The sequence below is a fragment of the Syngnathus typhle genome, linkage group LG9 (genome assembly GCF_033458585.1).
Source record: "Syngnathus typhle isolate RoL2023-S1 ecotype Sweden linkage group LG9, RoL_Styp_1.0, whole genome shotgun sequence".
Taxonomy (NCBI): domain Eukaryota; kingdom Metazoa; phylum Chordata; class Actinopteri; order Syngnathiformes; family Syngnathidae; genus Syngnathus; species Syngnathus typhle.
In genome coordinates this window covers 9,939,951-9,958,141 of record NC_083746.1, presented here as the reverse complement: position 1 = coordinate 9,958,141, position 18,191 = coordinate 9,939,951, and the positions used below count along the sequence as shown (strand labels likewise).

At 43.3% G+C, this 18,191-nt stretch overlaps 4 protein-coding genes across 6 annotated transcripts; 2 read left to right on the top strand and 2 right to left on the bottom strand.

Annotated features, from left to right (window-relative positions):
• Nucleotides 1–669: 669 nt before the first annotated feature.
• On the top strand, nt 670–2,805 carry sp9 (sp9 transcription factor). Its single transcript, XM_061287202.1, has 2 exons — nt 670–955; nt 1,113–2,805. Exons 1-2 carry the CDS (start codon nt 935–937, stop codon nt 2,418–2,420), a joined length of 1,329 nt encoding a protein of 442 aa, XP_061143186.1. The 5' UTR covers nt 670–934; the 3' UTR covers nt 2,421–2,805.
• A 1,081-nt stretch (nt 2,806–3,886) lies between these two features.
• On the bottom strand, nt 3,887–7,820 carry cir1 (corepressor interacting with RBPJ, CIR1). The gene is made up of 10 exons (XM_061287203.1): nt 7,654–7,820; nt 7,249–7,343; nt 6,989–7,062; nt 6,603–6,616; nt 6,452–6,504; nt 6,316–6,364; nt 5,968–6,088; nt 5,389–5,495; nt 4,909–4,994; nt 3,887–4,625 (listed from the first exon to the last, which is right to left on the bottom strand). Exons 1-10 carry the CDS (start codon nt 7,723–7,725, stop codon nt 4,211–4,213), a joined length of 1,086 nt encoding a protein of 361 aa, XP_061143187.1. The 5' UTR covers nt 7,726–7,820; the 3' UTR covers nt 3,887–4,210.
• Nucleotides 7,821–8,501: 681 nt separating this feature from the next.
• scrn3 (secernin 3) lies at nt 8,502–12,195 on the top strand. Of its 2 annotated transcripts, none has more exons than XM_061286640.1 (7): nt 8,502–8,640; nt 8,713–8,920; nt 9,004–9,185; nt 9,251–9,450; nt 9,660–9,872; nt 10,051–10,213; nt 10,329–12,195. In XM_061286640.1, exons 2-7 carry the CDS (start codon nt 8,765–8,767, stop codon nt 10,684–10,686), a joined length of 1,272 nt encoding a protein of 423 aa, XP_061142624.1. In that variant the 5' UTR covers nt 8,502–8,640; nt 8,713–8,764; the 3' UTR covers nt 10,687–12,195. The 2 variants fall into 2 exon arrangements, with proteins under 2 accessions (XP_061142624.1, XP_061142625.1); XM_061286641.1 differs by having other exon boundaries at nt 8,518–8,633.
• Nucleotides 12,196–12,631: 436 nt separating this feature from the next.
• On the bottom strand, nt 12,632–18,191 carry gpr155a (G protein-coupled receptor 155a). Of its 2 annotated transcripts, none has more exons than XM_061286637.1 (16): nt 17,854–18,191; nt 16,894–17,383; nt 16,355–16,754; nt 16,105–16,267; nt 15,829–15,984; nt 15,556–15,639; nt 15,367–15,487; nt 15,210–15,294; nt 14,845–14,935; nt 14,589–14,781; nt 14,278–14,355; nt 14,061–14,191; nt 13,884–13,979; nt 13,761–13,825; nt 13,501–13,638; nt 12,632–13,339 (listed from the first exon to the last, which is right to left on the bottom strand). In XM_061286637.1, the coding sequence occupies exons 2-16, from the start codon at nt 17,324–17,326 to the stop codon at nt 13,144–13,146; spliced, it is 2,430 nt and encodes an 809-aa protein (XP_061142621.1). In that variant the 5' UTR covers nt 17,327–17,383; nt 17,854–18,191; the 3' UTR covers nt 12,632–13,143. The 2 variants fall into 2 exon arrangements, with proteins under 2 accessions (XP_061142621.1, XP_061142620.1); XM_061286636.1 differs by having other exon boundaries at nt 17,860–18,191.

Below are 18,191 nucleotides of genomic sequence, written 5' to 3'. Positions count from 1 at the left end.
TTCCGTTGCGTCACTTGCATGTTCATTTTTTTTTAAATAATGCACGCGTAAGCACGTGGCAGTGTTGCACAAAAGCATGAGGATGAGGTGGCTTATCATAAATGACGCGCAACTGCCTGTCAACAAATTAATCATCGTTTCGACTCATCGCCTCCACTTGGATATATTTACTATTCTCGCTATTGTCAATTACTATTTAGTTAACTGTTTGCTTGGCGTCTTCCTGATTCTTGTGCTCGTTTCTGTTCAAACAATTCATACATTAAAACAAAAAATTTAAATCCAAATTTAACCCAAGTCATCCGCTGTCAGTATTTCTCCATCGTGTGAGGAAGATGCCAAAAAGAAAAGAACAAGCCGCCAATTAAAAACAAAACAAAAAACTTACCCTGTGAACGAGTCGCCTCAAACGAAGAAAACAAGACCTTGGATAATCGAGCAGGAATTCTAAAAAAATTAATAAATGGAGGGCATTAAAAAAAAAAAACGTCAAATCCAGTGTGGTACAGGATTCTGTGAGCCTAGAAAGAGGCTGCGGTGCAGACGCTATGTGGGCGTGGCCTACGACGTCTCAGCGCACGCACGCTTCTCCAATTGGTCAATGGTTTCCGCGTTCCCGCAAGTCGCTTTCGGATTGGCTGCGAGCACTCGGTGAGCCCCACTTCAAAACAAGACGCTTGCTCCAACTCAAAGTAGTGCCGGGAGACTGGAGTCACAACAGAACCCGTGTTGCGCCAAGCTACAACACGGAGGCTCTGGATCGTTCCGGTTCCGAGCAGGTTTGACATCTCCGACCGTTTTGCTACTGGGACACAACTTGGACTCACAACAGAACCCGTGTTGCGCCAAACCACAACACGGAGGCTCTGGATCACTCCGGTTCCGAGCAGGTTCGCCATCGCAACTCGTTTTGCCACCGGGACACCACTTGGATATGGCTACCTCCATTCTTGGGGTGAGTTTTTTTTTACAAGGTGAAACTTGAATAACCTTTGCCAGTACAACTTGAAAGAAGTTATCTTACCTCCGGTCCGGTTGGAAGAGCGGGTGTTACGATACACGTCCACGCAGGGTGTTTAAGTGGAACTTTGTTTGGGTTTTTCCCCCTCCAGGAAGAGCCTCGTTTTGGAACGACACCTTTAGCGATGCTGGCCGCGACCTGCAACAAAATCGGAAACACAAGCCCCCTCACCACTTTGCCTGACTCCAGCGCATTCTCCAAGGGTGGATTTCACCCGTGGAAAAGATCCACGTCCAGCTGCAACTTTGGCTCGGCCCTGCCAGGGTTCGCGGTGGCGACCAGCCGCGCCCCCACGGGACTACCGCCGACGAGTGGCGCCAGTAACAGCGCCTTCTGCCTGGCCTCCACCTCGCCGACGTCGGCCGCCTTCTCCAGCGAGTACGGCGGCTTGTTTACCAACGGCGGCGGCGTCTCGAGCCAAGAGTCCGGCCAGTCGGCCTTCATCTCCAAGGTGCACACCTCCGCGGAGAGCCTGTACCCGCGGGTGGGCATGGCGCATCCGTACGAGTCGTGGTACAAGTCCGGCTTCCACTCCACCATCTCCGGTGAGGTGGCCAACGGCGCGTCGTCCTGGTGGGACGTGCACACCAACCCGGGCTCGTGGCTTGACGTGCCGAACCCCGCGGCCCCCCTCCAGGGCTCTCTGCACTCGGGCACCCCGCAGGCCATCCACTCGCAGCTGAGCAGCTACAACGCGGATTTCTCCTCGCTCACGCACTCGGCCTTCAGCTCGACGGGGATCAGCCCCAGCGCGTCGCACCTGCTGACCACCGGCCAGCACCTGTTGGCCCAGGACGGCTTCAAAACGGTGCTACCCGCCTATACGGACACCTCCGCTGCGGCTGCGGCCAGCGCCATGATCTCCGGGGGCGGCTCGGGAATAAGCGGCTCGTCACGCTCGTCGCGGAGGTACTCCGGGCGGGCGACGTGCGATTGCCCGAACTGCCAGGAGGCCGAGCGGCTCGGTCCGGCCGGGGCCAGCCTGCGTCGGAAGGGACTGCACAGCTGCCACATCCCGGGCTGCGGCAAGGTGTACGGCAAGACGTCGCACCTCAAGGCGCACTTGCGGTGGCACACTGGCGAGAGGCCGTTCGTGTGCAACTGGCTCTTCTGCGGCAAGCGCTTCACGCGCTCCGACGAGCTACAAAGACACTTGAGGACCCACACCGGCGAGAAGCGCTTCGCCTGCCCGGTGTGCAACAAGCGCTTCATGCGCAGCGACCACCTGAGCAAGCACATCAAGACGCACACGGCCGGGGGTGGAGGCAAGAAGGGTAGCGATAGCGACACCGACACCAGCAACTTGGAGACCCCCAGGTCCGAGTCCCCGGACCTTATTTTGGATGGGGTCAACCCGAGGATCACGGTTAAGGACCAGCCCCCCCACGATGAGCCCTGATGGGGGGGAAAAGGGACCCCCGCGTCCGAACTCAACTACACGGGTCTTAATTTAATAAGTGAATATTTCATGGGAAGAAAAACAAAAAGAGCTCACCTCCAGACGCTTCGGCAGTATTTAATTGTGAGGAGAAACCTGTTGAACGTGGGACAATGTGAGTTGCATCTTGTATATGACCACGTGTTCACTTCATGTTCGTATTGTTTTTCTTAATATTGTTTTCCGTCTTGCTTCTAACCTGAACGTCAGGGAGTTTACTTTAAGATGCACTTTGTGGATATTCTATGTACGTGCACAGCTTTCTTCAAATTTTCCGTTTTATTTTGTTGTTGTTGTTGTTGCTCTAAAAAAAATCTATATATAAATGTTTACCTGTATAAATTCACACGTATAAGACTTTCATTTTAAAAGTCATTAAAACACATGCAAAAAAAGCTTTTACTGTGTGATGCAACATTTCACATGTATTTATTTGGGCCTATTTTAATTGTCAAAATCACAAAGGCTATTTTCCCCTTGTAGAATAAATCATTGCTTAATGTGGCGTAAAAAAGGGCATTTCGTGGCCAAATGCAAATGCGATTAATTATGACTTGGAACACATGCACGGCCCCATGTGTTTTGTATTTGAGGTTAGGGACTCGGGCATGATCACATATGTAATTAATATCAAAAAGATCTTTTGTTCACTTCACGTTAACGAGGGCTAAATGAAACTGTTCAAATGCAAACCTTACATTTTGGCCGTTTTGATAAAGACTGATATTTTTCACAATAAATAAAATAACAATAAATTAACCATAATAATGACACGTTAAGAGCAATGTCCGATGCTAAAATGCTTCTTGCTGGGCTCGGTGAAATGTGAAATTAAAAGGTTCAAAGATGCTCAACGACTTCTTTGTGTTTGGGCAGCAGAGCTTCCAAAGTCTTTCAAAAGGAGTCTGGCTGCTCAAAACGCTGCATCCATGTCTATTTTTTTTTTTAAGAGATGTTGCATTAAAACCGGCAATGAGAAGACATGGGACGATTGTCATGATGAAAAGCCATACCATAAAAAAACTTATCTGAAGAAAATCTTTAGAGCAGTTTACCACAATATATAATTAGGATCAAATATTTTATCTGGCGTCAATTAAATTGGATGTGTAAAGCTTGCAAAACATATGTTCCGCCGCGATGTGACGGTTCATACGAAAGCAAAAATAAAATAAAACCCGTCATTTTCATGTACGTACATAAAACGCATCAATCTAATGTGTCAAAGACGGCCTTGCGTTTGTGTTTTTCCCTCTTGGTTTCAAAATTTAATTTCATTTCTTTACATTTCTCAACTGTCGCGCAGAATAGTGTTCGACAAAAACTTTGGGAAAATGGGAATACATTTCGCTAGTAAATTCAAAAAATTATTTCACATTACGAATAATATACTCCGTCTATTCACAATAAACACGTACATTTTGGGGGGGGGGGGGGGGTTGAATTTCTTTTATTATAGGTCTGAAAACCTGTATATACACACACAATTAATTATTGTTTAACAGGCTAAAAAAAAAAAAAAACTTGTCTAGAATATTGTGTGAATCAAATTGTTCCAACGCGCAGAAGTGACAATATTTGGTCCAGCGTCGCCCTCAAGTGGTGGGAAAGAGAGCTGCATGCCTCTTCAGCACTAAAAACCCAAATCTAAATAAAGGCGCCCTCGGTGCTTTCTACTGCTCCTGTCACGACTTCTGCTTCGGTCTCTGCTTCTATTCCTCTCATCTGCTGCCCTTTCCTTCCTCTTCCTCTCAGCGTCTCGCTCGTCTGTGATGGCGCTCGCTGCTGCGGCTCCGCTCTCGCTTGCGTTCTCGACCTCCCTCCGGCATCTCCTTTTTCTTCCTGCTCTCCTCGTCGTAATCGCTTCCTCTCTGCGCTCGCGTGTGTCGACGTTCTCCGGTGCGCGAGCTGGCCGAAGCCTTTTGTCGGCTCTGATCTGGCCTGTCGGCGCTGCGCTCGCGGCAGGATGCCTTCTTCTTCTTGCTCCTCTTTTGGCTCTTGAAGTTGCCGTCGGAGTTGCTGGAGCTACTGGATGAGTCGCTGTCGCTGCTGCTTGAGCTGCTTGAGCTGCTCTCCTGCTTTTTCTTGTGCTTCCTTTTGCTGGTTTTCTTTTCTTTTTTACTCTTGTTTTTCTTGGAATTTTTCTTCTCCAGACGGTCGAGTTTCCTGTTGATGAGTCACGAGTGTTGACGCCGCACACGACCACAAAATTAGGGCTACTTTCGCAACAGAAATTGCCGTTTAGATCGGGGCGATGAGAAAGACATTCATTTAAATATTCTAAAGGTTTGTATTTGCCGATGCCGTAATGTAGAACTGCACAAATACTAGATTTGTGTTTTAGATCTGGCAATGCTTTAACAAATTGTTTTGTAAATTAAGCCAAAATGGCAGTACTTTTAGAAAACAAAAATACACACGTTGCACAAGATATGGAGTTTCTTTTTACCTGAGGAGCTTCTGTTTCTGCTTGGTTGTTAAAGATTTCAAAAATTCCATCTCTGGATCCTCCTCTTGGTCACTTGCGACATATTCCTTCAAAAAAAGAAAATGAAAATTAGGTTTATTAATAACAAGTCAATAACAATTACAAATGCAGCTCTGGGGAAAAAAACAATTAGACCACTATCAGGTTTGCTCCTCAATATAAGTTATCCATTCTATTTATAGTTGGTATATATTACAGTGCAATGTTTTTTTTTGTCACTTAATTTTTTTTAGTTGGATATTCACATTGCCCTAAATTGATAATTTTAGGACCAATTTGACAAGAAGTTAGTCTTGAATCACGGAATCTTAACATTACACACACATGCGTTCTTTTAGCATAGACTAACAAACATTAGCTTGCCCTTTTCCAAGGGTACAATAGACTCGTGTGTGTGTGTTTGTGAGAGAGAGAGAGAAAGAGAGTGTGTGAGACAATTACCTGCGCCGCATCACAAACGGTAGCGCTTCGATCAAGGACACATTTCTTGAGGGCAAACCCGCTGTTACGCATCTCGGCCATTAGCTCCGAGGGGTGCATGGATGGACCTGTTAGTGCAAATCATAGCATCACAGCGCCATTGACGGCGGACCCTGGCCCACCGCCGTCTCCGGCGGTGTGAATTTCGAGGGCGGCTTTGTTAACGGAACCTCACATCAAAACAAGTCACTCCACTTCCGGCAGACCAAAACACACAATATCAAGCCTGAGCAAAGCATCGGTTAGGGGGAAATCACAATACACAATAATTCTTTTTTTTTTCCTTCCGTGGGGTGACAGCCATTAGAGTGCCGTAAAATGGAGCCGTTGACCGGATTCTCCCGGGGTGGAAGATTATTACTCGCTGATTGCGCTACAAATGTGCTCAAGGCGGAAAACCTGACAGCTTCAGCTTCTGAAACCTTTGAGTGTGACCTGAACTCCACTCACTGATTGCAAATATTGTCTGACACTGTCATTCTGTAACTTGAAGGAAAAATAAAAAAATAGAGAAGTAAAATAAAAAAATAAAAAGTGTACCTGCAGACTCCTCGGTAGGCACCGCGCTGGCGTTGATGCCCGACAGTCCAAACAGAGGGCATTCTCTGTCCGTGTTTACGTGGCCCCACTTGTGACATTTGATACAGCGCACATTGCGCACCTGGAATGTCAACGCAGTTTTGCCATGTCAACAATTCATTTGACTTCCAAAACACCAAACATCATACAATTTAGCAACTTGAGACCATAAGATACAACTCAATGCACGTTCTCTTCTTGTTGACATTTCTTCAGTGTGGATTGAAATTGTCAATATTTTTCAATAGGAAATGTAACGTGAAATTTAACAAACATTAGTTGGTAAGCAGGCAAACCACTACAAGTCACCTGGATTCCAAAAGGCTGATCTCTGATATTCATGTCGTCTTTAGCATATCTGCAAAAAGAATTGAAATTTTGGTTCATTAAAAAAATAAGCATCATGTAAATTAGCAGTGAGTAAATTATTATTATTTTTTGTTACTTTTCTCTGGGGGCTCCCTTCTGCCATTCAAATTTGCACTCTTCTTCTCCCTCCTTAGAGAAGAAAATGGATCCAAATGAGTAATATAGGCATGATAAATGATAACATTTTCTTAAAGCTCATCAGGAGACAGTAAAGGTCTGAGTTTTACCTCTGCTTTCTCCTCTTCAGAATGGACAGGAATTGTAGGAGAAAGGAAAACAAGCATTAGGACTGAATGTAAATATAAACAAGCCACATTTGTGAGGTGAATAAATATCTTGGTTAAGAAGAAATGCTCAAAAACACAGATTTGTGAACAATCCTTTAACTTAGCTCATCAAAAAGAATGTAAAATAACACATTTTTCTTCAGTACACACACACACACACAGACAGACACAGAAAGACACGCACAGACACTCACACACACACACAGACATACACACAGACACACACACACACACACACAGACACACACACGTTGGATTTAAAGAATCGGGTTGACAAGTACACACACAAATCGGATTTAAAGAGTCTGGTTGACAAGATTACTTACCTTTTGAGGCTCCCGGTGGAGCTTCATACATGAAATTGAGTCCATTTTTAACACGGTCATCCCCCATCAACACTCTAAAGGTAAGGAAAACAAAATGAATGTTCAAACAGTCATCAGATCATTATTTCACATTGTCAGAAAATTATCATTTAAGAATCAACATCTCGAAATGTCTTTCTCCAGTTCCTGCAAGTATGTCAGGTTGGTGTTCAACAGGCCCAACTGTCACATTGCGTATTAATAAACATGTTTTAAGTTACCTGTTGTTGTAGGTGTCCTGCTCCTTCAGATAAGCCGACATCAGGTCTTCCTGCTTTCTCTTCTCGAAAGTTAGTTTCTGCTCTGCTATCCATACCTGAACAGGGAAAAGGAGGAACACACCTTGGAGCGTCCCTTGAAAATGTTTGACACTGCAATGAACACATCGTAAGCGAAGTAGTCAATTTGTGAGGGAATTGAGAAGATAAAAAACAAAACAAAAAAAACCATCATTGTTTCATGCATGGTGGCTCAAGAAATGCTGGAAACAATTGACTAATTTCCCTACAATACAAATTAGTTGACTATCATACTCGTGTTAAACCCGAGTGTAGGCGAAGGAAGCCAGTGTTTACTAGCAAAATGGACGCTTTACCGCAAACGTTCATTCCGAAACTTGTACTCACCTTCTTGATATTAGACTTCGACGCAGGGTGGAAATCCTTTTTACACATGAAGTTGGCAAAAGATTTCCCCATGGCTGATTACGAAAATCGACCGAGTGTTAAAGTGAATTTTTAGCTAACGCTTGATAGCTTTGCTGTCTCCGGAAGTAAACTAAAAGCAGGCGGAAGTTGTCGATGCTTTCACTTTTATCGGGAAAATAAATGACAGTTTTTTGTGAGTGGGAAATAACGCTCATGAGAATAGTACTTAACTTTTAAACGGAACATTAAATATACTGCGGTTTTTACCTGTATTTTTTAAGCGTTATCGAATAGCCCACATTATGTGTGTGGTGTGACGTACTGATAATTGCTCATGACAGAACTTGCCTGTCATGATAGCAAATCGTTTACTCTTTGACATTATTGCGCATTTCGTTAGCCGCACAACTGACTCGTCAGCAGTTCACAGCGTAATTGGCAAGCAATGAAATAAAATGACAAATACATTTGCAGTAGTTCTCATAGCTTCTTTTATCTTGAACAGTGAAAAGTAAATCGCACACCATCACCAAATAAATCCGAGGTGTCCTTAACGCACCATGATAGGTTACATTAAACCGCAGAAAGTGTCGTAAATCTTAGAATGTTTTGGGATACTTTGGTAAAACTAAATAATATATCATATGTCTCAATAGTATATGACATAAACGAGTAGTGTATTTCTACATGAAAATACAAAGTAATTAAACTGGTATCAATTTTTATATTGTGTCGTTTACTTGTATGTCTATCGTGTAATATGTCTTGTCACTGTGGGATAGAGAAATTTAATTTCGATCTCTTTGTGTGTCTCGGCGTTTGAAGACGTTGACAATAAAGCAGACTTTGACTTTGACTTTGAACTGCCTGCGTCACAATTACGTGGGAGGTAATAGCTGTATTGTCACGTGACTGCCGTAAACAATCGAGCCACCGAGCTTTGTCAACACCGACAGACTGTAAGAGGTAACAATGATATTATTGTATGGCGTGTAATTTACCTTATGTTTGCACTTGAACACTGTCGTCTATTTTCAGGTTATACGCGACGTCTTCATCGCAATCAAGTCTTCGCCTCTTGTGAACCAGCATGTATCCGTGTTCAAGTGACACTTTTGTGGCTCTTCCCCCCTCCACTGAAGGACAGCGCATCATTTTTGGAAAGAATTCCGACAGGCCATTTGATGAAGTCCAAGAAGTGCTCTATTTCCCAGCTGAAGACTATGAGCCAGGGTCAAAGGTCGAGGTGGGTGTACTTGCCACAGTCTCCTACTTTTGTCACCCAGTTGTGATCACACTATTTTACCTGTGTCTTCTTCTGGTCAAAAGTGTACTTACATGAAGATCGAGCAAGTTGCCCACACATACGCAATTGTTCTGAGCAGACCAGCGTGGCTGTGGGGTGCAGAAATGGGTGCAAATGAGCACCAAGTTTGTATTGGGAATGAGGCTGTGTGGGGAAGAGAGAGTGCTGATGGTGAGAAGGCTCTGCTTGGCATGGATCTTGTCAGGTAAGGCCACACTATACAATATTGCTCACCATCATGCCAGCCTTGAGAAAAACACTGCTTTTCAGGCTCGCACTTGAGAGAGCCGACACTGCTGAGAAAAGTGTGGACGTCATAGCCGAGCTTTTGGAAAAATATGGCCAAGGAGGGTGTTGCATAGAAGAACAATGTGATTTCACTTACCACAACAGCTTCCTGATCTCGGACCGGAAGGAGGCTTGGCTGCTGGAGACCTCCGGCAGGTATTGGGCTGCAGAAAGAGCGGAAGGTAATATTAACAAGTTATTAGGCCAATTCACTTTGTCACAGAAAAAATGTGAAGCTTTTAATAAACAAAAGAGATGGGACGAGGCAGTGTATTGTACTTTTCGTCCACTAGAGGGTGGTCTTAGCTAAGGAAAGAAACTCTAGACTAATCTCATTTGTACTTTTGGATTGACTATAAAAAAAAATAATTCTTTTATTATGCCCCCTTAGGTGGATATCACAATATCTCAAATGAGTACAACATCACAACCAAAATTGACAGAGAACATCCTGACCTGCGCAAGTATGCACAAAGCAAAGGCTGGTGGGACGGAGAGGCTTTGTTCAACTTTGCTGCCATCTACTCCAACATGAACGCGGCCAGGATTGAAGCACTTGGCAGTCAATCCTGTGAAGGAAAGAATCTGCTGCGAAAGAGCAACGGTTAGCTCATGTACAGCAGGTTGTTTAAAAACTAGTGAAATAATCCACAAATTGGACTTTCAAAAGGTCAAATTTGGTTCAGCTGTAAAAATTATAGTGCATTTTAGATTCATCAAGACATTTCACCTGAAAGTCTCCAGCTTTTTGTGAGTTGTAATAAAAAATAAATCCCTTAAAGGGCACATCACCGCTCAGACGATGATGGACATCCTGAGGGACAAAGACAGCGGCATCAATACGAAGGGCGTGTTCATGACAACAGCCAGTATGGTGTCGGTGGTACCTGTGGATCCCACTCTGCCGGGGGTTCACTATTTCACTGCCACTCCGGACCCTGAAAGGTGCAGCACCTATTTTCTGTTTAACTTGTCCTCATTAGGCTGAGCTGGAGGGTGAGGAGGCAAGAGTTGATTAGAATGACTAAAACCTACAGTAGTGCTCTCCTTCTTACAACAGGTCGGTGTTCAAACCCTTCGTCTTTGTGGAAAACATGCGAGTGGAGCTAAAGGAGACCACTTCTCCCAGTTACGGCCCGGAAGACCCAGTGGAGAAGGAACCTCTCTTCCAATGCAAGCCTGACAGAAAGCACAGCTTGTTCACCAAACACGAGGTGGCGGTGGCCATCATTGAAACGCACAAGGAGCGGGGAGAGCGGATCACATTTGCTATGAGGAAGTTGGAAGGTGAGAGAATGAAACAGATGGAGGAGATTCTTTATCGCGGCGTCCAGCAGCCCGAAACTTTGCTGGATTTGTTCCCTAGCGTTGTGAGGGACGAGATGGAGCTCTACGGCAAAATCTCCAAAGTCCAGTGATCAATAGAAAGCACATCAAAGTGATATACTCCACACAGTAATTGTCAGTAGCATTATCTGCAGATTTATTCAAAACAATCCATAAATAAGCAGCACTGTACAAAACAGGGCTGTGGACTCGGTCAGATTTTTGCACCGAGTCCGGCTGTCCATTTTTTCTGTTAATTCATGTGACTGCTTAGTCTTTATTCAAAGCTAATTTAGATCAAAACTAATTACAACAGTTTTGTGATGGCTTTGTCTTTATTAAACATATAAACGAATACAATAAACAGATACTTTCAAGTTTTAATCATTAATTACACCATTATAGCTCAAACATTTATCTAAACACAAATAATTAGTGACGACCCCTTATTTGGAAAGCGAAAAACCCATGTCGTACGGCGTCAGCACTATGTTGTTTTCAATAAAAACATGAACTCACGTTTGCGTCAGTCAATTTTAATTTTTATAAAGGATTATTCTCATTTGATGCCCTCCGTGTTCTGCCATTGAAGCGGGGTGCATTCAAAGACCAGTCGTACAGACGGAACACTCATTCACTTCACCAAAACGCAACAATATAATTACGTGAGCTCTTTGCATAAACCTTGATGCAAAGAAACTCCTCTTTTTGGGTACAGGCTACAAAGAATATATATTACAAAGGAGACTTTGTACTTAATTGTGATCATCATTCATCCATCCATCCATTTTATTACTCGGGTATTTTCAAAGCAAGTTAATATTGTTGCATTTATTAATTTGCTTTAACATGACAGCGCAATATAATTAAAAGCTGACACGATAGCAATGTCAAACGTGTTCATTTAAGAAAAAGCCACACACGTTTTGTGATCAAATCTTTCATAACGAGAATGATTTGAGTGAATTGATTTTACAATTTTTATCCCCCCATCCCCACCATCTGGCACTTTGCTTGGGACAAAAGGAGCTTTCAGAACTGAAATTTCGTCTCAATTATTCATTCAAATCAATTCACTCAAATCATTCTCGTTATGAAAGATTTGATCACAAAACCTTTCCGTCTGTACGACTGGTTTTTGAATGCACCCCGCTTCAATGGCAGAACGCGGATGAATTTAAAGACATCAAATGAGAATAATCCTTTATAAAAATTAAAATTGACCGACGCAAACGTGAGTTCATGTTTTTATTGAAAACAACACAGTGCTGACGCCGTACGACATCGGTTTTTCGCTATAATTCGGTATAATTCGACGTAGTCCACACTCATCCAAAGTTAAGGTTTCATGGGAATATTATTGTCATAATTGTCTGGACCATATATGATAATTGTTTAATGGTAGTTATTGACAGATCTTGAAGATGTCAAGTTATAGGTGCATATAGCACGTTCATTGTTACAGGGGAAGAGATGTTGTGTATTTTGGGCTAACAAATTCAGTAGTAGAAAAAAACCCGAAGTGGGATGGGCGCATTCTGTGTTGTTGTGGTACGCCCTGTGAACGCACTGACAGTAAGGAATAAAGCAGTTATCATTCACCTCGTTGTCCGACCTATTCTTGCTATCTAAGAACCTGGAAAATAGTAAGGATATAACATATATCACAGGTCATTACGGCGAGTTTGGTGGAGTTTTTACTGCTTCTTACAACTCCTACCGCGCTGACTGTAACGTGACACTCTCTGGCTGAGTCTTGCCTCTTTTTTTTTTTTTTTATTGTCGGACTCGGTGGACACGGTCAAAATCAGCACTGAGTCCGAGTCCGGCAAAAATGACCGAGTCCGACCGAGTCCGAGTCCCCGAGTCCGAACCGAGTCCACAGCCCTGGTACAAAATGTGTCATAATTGCATATAGTTTATAAATATTTACTTAATGTGAATACAGTTCTTAGCTTGCAATAAGATTTCACCTGAGCAAAAATACAATTTCTTTTCCTCCCGTATAACCAGTATTGTTATTATCAATAAATAGCCTTGATGGTAATGGACCTTTATTTATTTTTTTAAATGTGCAAACAATCATGTGCTACAGATAAGACAAATGCTCAAAAAATGACAAAGTTCAAAGTCCCTTTGGTGGTGAGGTAACCAGAAATAACCTTATTTCTTTGTGCATATACACTCACATACTGGCACAAATGTTGACAGTACTATCACTGCTCAAAAAAAATACATTTTAGGTTCTGTATTGACCATTTGGTTCATTTTGATTTTTCAAGCAATAATACAATCGTAGTTGTGAGGAATTAAATATGCTATTAATTAGTCCTCCCCATACGAACACGTCATCACTTCTGAAAGATGCATCTCCATGCAAACCATGCATGTTTGTTTGCCTGCAGGCTGAAAATGCCATGGCTACATTCACACCTGAGAGCAAGCAACAACTTGCAGCTTTGGTGCCCCCGAATAGCTACTGCCTTTTTCTTAAGCGCTTTTTGAAGCGTAGCCACCTTCATAAGTTCAAGTACTCACTGGGTGACGGCTTAGGTCACAAAGGAGTAAAATATGGCAGCGTCTTGAAAGGCACGTTCCTCCTCGATGTGCTGAAGAACGCCGCCCTGCAGCAAGTGGGTGCCGTAGAGTACGGCCATGTCTCCATCCTGAGCCAAGCCTGCCTGCTGCAGCCACTCCACAAATTCACAGCCCAGGAAACAGTCCACCATTGTCCTCACCCCACACCTGGAAAAAAAAAAGTCTCAGTTTTGTTTTTGAGCAATGTAGAATTTTTAGAAAGGGTAAAAAATTTTTTTTAAAAAATGAATGGAACAAGAGACAATAGAACAGAAGTGTAATGTCAGGAAAAATATTTACTCATTTCCTTGAACAGGACATGCTCTCACCTTTTTTTCCTGACAATGTCGTGAAAACACTGCTCTTTATGGTTTTTGATGAAGTCAGTGCACGTCATCCTGATCTCCTCGCTCACGTTACTTTGTGGTTGCTCTTCTTGTCTTTTTCCATACCAAAGTGTGCGCAACCTAAGCCGCAGACAACAACAAACATCAACCTTTAATAAACAATTTGTGACGCTAGCTATTTATAGGTGTTGTATTCATAACAGTGCGACTCGAGTATTTTTACAATAGTATTGGTTTCTCACCTCCTCCAAAATGGCAGTATGATGAAATGTTTGTCCAGGCCAAACAGAGCAAAGGAGACAAAGCCCTGCAATCACAATGTGCTGTGTGACTTACTGCACTCTCAGCAATATTAGAACACCAACCTGCCCGTAGTTGGCCACCACACAAAAAAACTGCAGCTCCACGTAAAGTCGACCTGGGTCTTGGTACAAGAGCAACCACACACAGCTGGACAAGTTCTACCACAACGGGAGGAAAATGCAGCTGAAGGACCAGTCAGTACATTAAATAAGACATGATTGTTTTGTTGTTGTACTCACAACTAGCGAGCTGACAGCCAGAAGCAAACACAGGAGCACATGACGGGCCACTTGTCTATCTTCATCCCAATGGTGCTCTTCCACTCGGAACACGAGGCACACGTTTGAATCATTGCAATTCCCACTTTGACCTGAGGGGGGCAGAGTACACATTTGGAATAAACATTTCCTCCTCCTGTGCAGGCAGTAAATTCAAATTCAGATTATTGCTTGATACCTGCGAGTGTGTTTGTCGTGGGGTTCAAACTTGTGATGAGCATGTCGGGCATGGGCTGGGATGGCGGACATTCGCACACTGACAAAGTGACAACAATTTATAATCAGAAAAAAAATTAATGCGTTTTTAAAAGGGGGGGGGGAATACCACTTGTTATACTGCATAACAGTAATGAACAAAATAAAATTCTAAATAATCAATTTCTGTCACACTACAGCAATTGAATGCAGCTCCTGTTATGCCTATGTTGGCCACCTGGAGGCGGTATAACGATGTTATAAGGACTTTTTTGATGCGTTCAATAACAGTACCTGTGTTGGGATCTGCTGACTGGCCTTCTGGTTCAAACAGAGCGTGATTATCTTGTTCAGTCACGAGGTCTTCGTCGGACGTATTCTCCTCCCGATTTTGGTCTTTTTGTGCCCAGCTTTCTCGACTGAGAAACACCAAGCACCCTCCCAATAGTAGGATACTGACAGATAGCACAAAAGTGCTGCAGATGATCTGTCAAAGCAAACACGCATAAGGAAGCAGCACAAACTGCAAAAATGGAATTTCACCACATACTTGCGGTTTGCTGTAAAAGAGCGACGAATCCAAGGTGTTGGGGAGTTTTTCCCCGCAGATGAGCAACACGGCAGTTATGAATGCAGGGATCCTGTTCATCAGAAAAAAATTCATTAAATTTAAAAAAATGTAAATTAAAGGAATATATATATATATATATATATATACACATACACACACACACACACACACACACACACACACACACATACATACATATATATATATATATTACAGTGCAAAATAGTAACAACCAACTAGTTTTTAGACAAATTTTTAAATACGTATTTTATGGATTTATTTGCTACTAAGCTCATCAAATAGCCATTTTAAAAAATAAAGTGTCTTAATTTAGCCGTACTCACCCCCAGCCCGCAATAAGAAACCAGCCAGACGAAACCTTGCGATGCTCAAACCTTCTCAGGAGTACAATAGAGAGTGCAATGATGCCTAAGATGAGAAACACGGGCGTTAAAACCAATCAGCGCCTCTTTATGATGTCCTTGTGTATTTTAAACATACCTGGCCAAATATAAGTGCAATAGAGCGAGGTGCACAGAAGCGTGAAAGACAATATCTGGCCGACAAAGTCGTGTCTTCTCACCACAAATTTCCACACGATCATTCCCAAACAAGTGAGTAACTAAAACAAATAATGCCAGTTAATGCTCAGAGATGATTTTGAACCTTGAAGTGTTTTTGCGCACTCACCTGTGCCACAAAAAGGTTGGTTGTGAACAAGTGAGGCGGCCTCTTGTATTTCTTCCTCAAAAACATGACAGCGATGGTCCACAGCTGTCGGGGAAATACACAAAAGCAAGTTTATGTGGAGTTTTCTTTTCTAATGAAGTTCCTTTGAACTGGGCTAAAAGTGACAATGAATGAGGAAGTGAACCTTTGACTCCGAAAATGATCTATTTCCTAAAAATAGGGCAAAGTTGTGCTTTTTTTTTTTGTTGCTTTTTTTCCTTAAATATGACTCACCAGTATCACTAAACAGACGATGCTTATATCAAAGCTGACATCTTGCAACGTGCTCATCAGAAGCCGAGGATCCATCTGGCGGAGGGTAAGCAGCCAAGCGGAGGTAAACATTATTGGAGCTGAGAGCAAAGTGCTAATCACCATCCCAGAAATAACCTAGTAGGAAAAGACATGTACCGATCAGTCGGGACCATATCAAACATGATAAACCCGTTTGAGGTGAGTTCATAATAAACTGTTTGTCAAATCTAGCAAGTTTAAACATTCATGGCTCACCACTTCCAGCTGGGCGTTGTAATACCCAGCGTAGATGGCGACGCTGGGCGCCGTGGGAAATACTCCGTAGAGAAAAGCGTAATTGGAGAGGCTAGATTGGTTGGAGGGGTTGGTGTTGTCGAGAAGATCCACCATGTCTTTACAAATCAGAGGCAACAGCAACCTGGGCAATGCATTATTGGAGAGAAAAGTCTGACTCAGCAAAAGAAAAAAAAAATACAAGGCTGCTATCAACATTTTTTTTACTTACAACTTTGCAGTCAAGAGTAATATCAGCGTCACAACAGTGGACCTGGTTAATTTCTTCAGATGCCCCGCCATGGACAGACCCAAGTAGAACAAAGCCGCGCCTCCAAAGGAGGTAGCCAAACCATCCACAAAGTCCTCCATGAAAGCCGGAATCTTTTGGTGCAGGATAAAATGGGCCCCGATGCCAATGATGACCATGAAGACAATCGGGTTGCGGAGAACGTGGAGCACTACTTGGCCCGCGATGAGAAGTTTGCCCTGCTGGTGCTCTCGCCGTTCCTTCCATCTGTGGACCTCACAAAAGGCAAAGCCGATGGGATTGAGCAGCATTAGCGACACCGGCGCCACCAAGTAGATGTACTGAACGTATTCTGGATGCGTGCTCTCGTATAGAGCTTTAACTGTGGACACACATGGAGTCAAAACATTAGAAACAGTGGCTGTATTCTCTATGACTAAAAAAAACGAAATTGGAGGTAATTAAAAAAAATATATATAATTGTTTTAATGGTTCAGCCCTACAGACATCATCTTACATACCAATCGGGTAGCCCAGAGCAAAGTCGTTGCTTTGGGTGGCAAATATAGAGTAGAGCCCGGCTTTGCTGTAGCGACTCTCCGGACTGGAAACAACCAGCGTCAGGACGCATACGATGGCAAACACAGATGCTTTGGCGATGAGGATGCTCCAGATGAAGGGCCAGATGACGTTCCCAAAGTCCAGCAGCACCATGTTCTTAAAAAGAAGTGCGGGCAGAGCAAATTTGGAGACAAAATTGCCTAAACCTTTGGCTTGGGAGGATGTTATGATTCGGGCCCTCCCGGCTATGTAGCCACAAAGGATGATGCCAAAGCACTGAAAGAGAGCCGGGAGGAGCTTTTCGATGGATATTCTGGATGATGGGACAGAGGGGTCCGTTGGGTCTCCATCCCCATGTGGAAAGATGGTAGCAGTGGTCGTAATGAGAGCCATTTTTTTTCCACCAATGTCAGCAGTCACGCATGGGTTGAGGTCATAATGACGTCATGACTGTCAGTCAAGACAGAGAATACAAGACATGTAACAAAAGAAGGAACATTTCTCAAGAGATCCTGACAAAAGTTTGACCCACTCTTATTTATTTATTAATGTTGCATATATATTGTTTGTTTAAAAAAGCCCAACATTTATCTTGGCTGTGGTACAAAGGTAAGCAAATGACTGATAACTTCCAGCAACACCCAAAACAAACATGCTGAAACATGATAACAGACTCAAGTATTCTTTTAAAGCAGTTTTTCTCAAACAGCGCGCCACAGATGCAAACTATATACTTGCTGCACAGTATAATGCACATTTATTCAACTATTTAGGTCAGTGACAGGTAAGTTTGATGGTGCACTGTGAGACTGTGATTTAGCTCAGTAAGGTCACGAAATACAGTTTTGAAGCACATGTGTGATTGAGCAAAATTAGCCAAGCAGATTTTAAAAAGCTCGCAAGAATAAAATGAAACTCACCGTTACCTCAGATTGCTATGTTCTGTCTCCTCATGTGTCAGTGAAAGCCCGGTGGGAGTAGCCATGCTTGTTAGCCCACGAGCTAAAGTGGGCCAGTGAAAAACAAATGACACTGACACAAACGCCGAACGGTGAGGAACGTAATCAGGCTAAGATAACGACGCTAATGAGCAAAGGCGCTTTCTTACATGACTTCCCTGCCAGTTGACTTTCGTAATACGAGAAGCGTCGACATCAAGTCGACCAATCACAAGCCAAAAAGGAAGGAAAGGGCGGGGCTTATCATGGCCTGCCAGCCGCAGGCAATGTGAACAATCATCGGCCACACCATTAGGTAC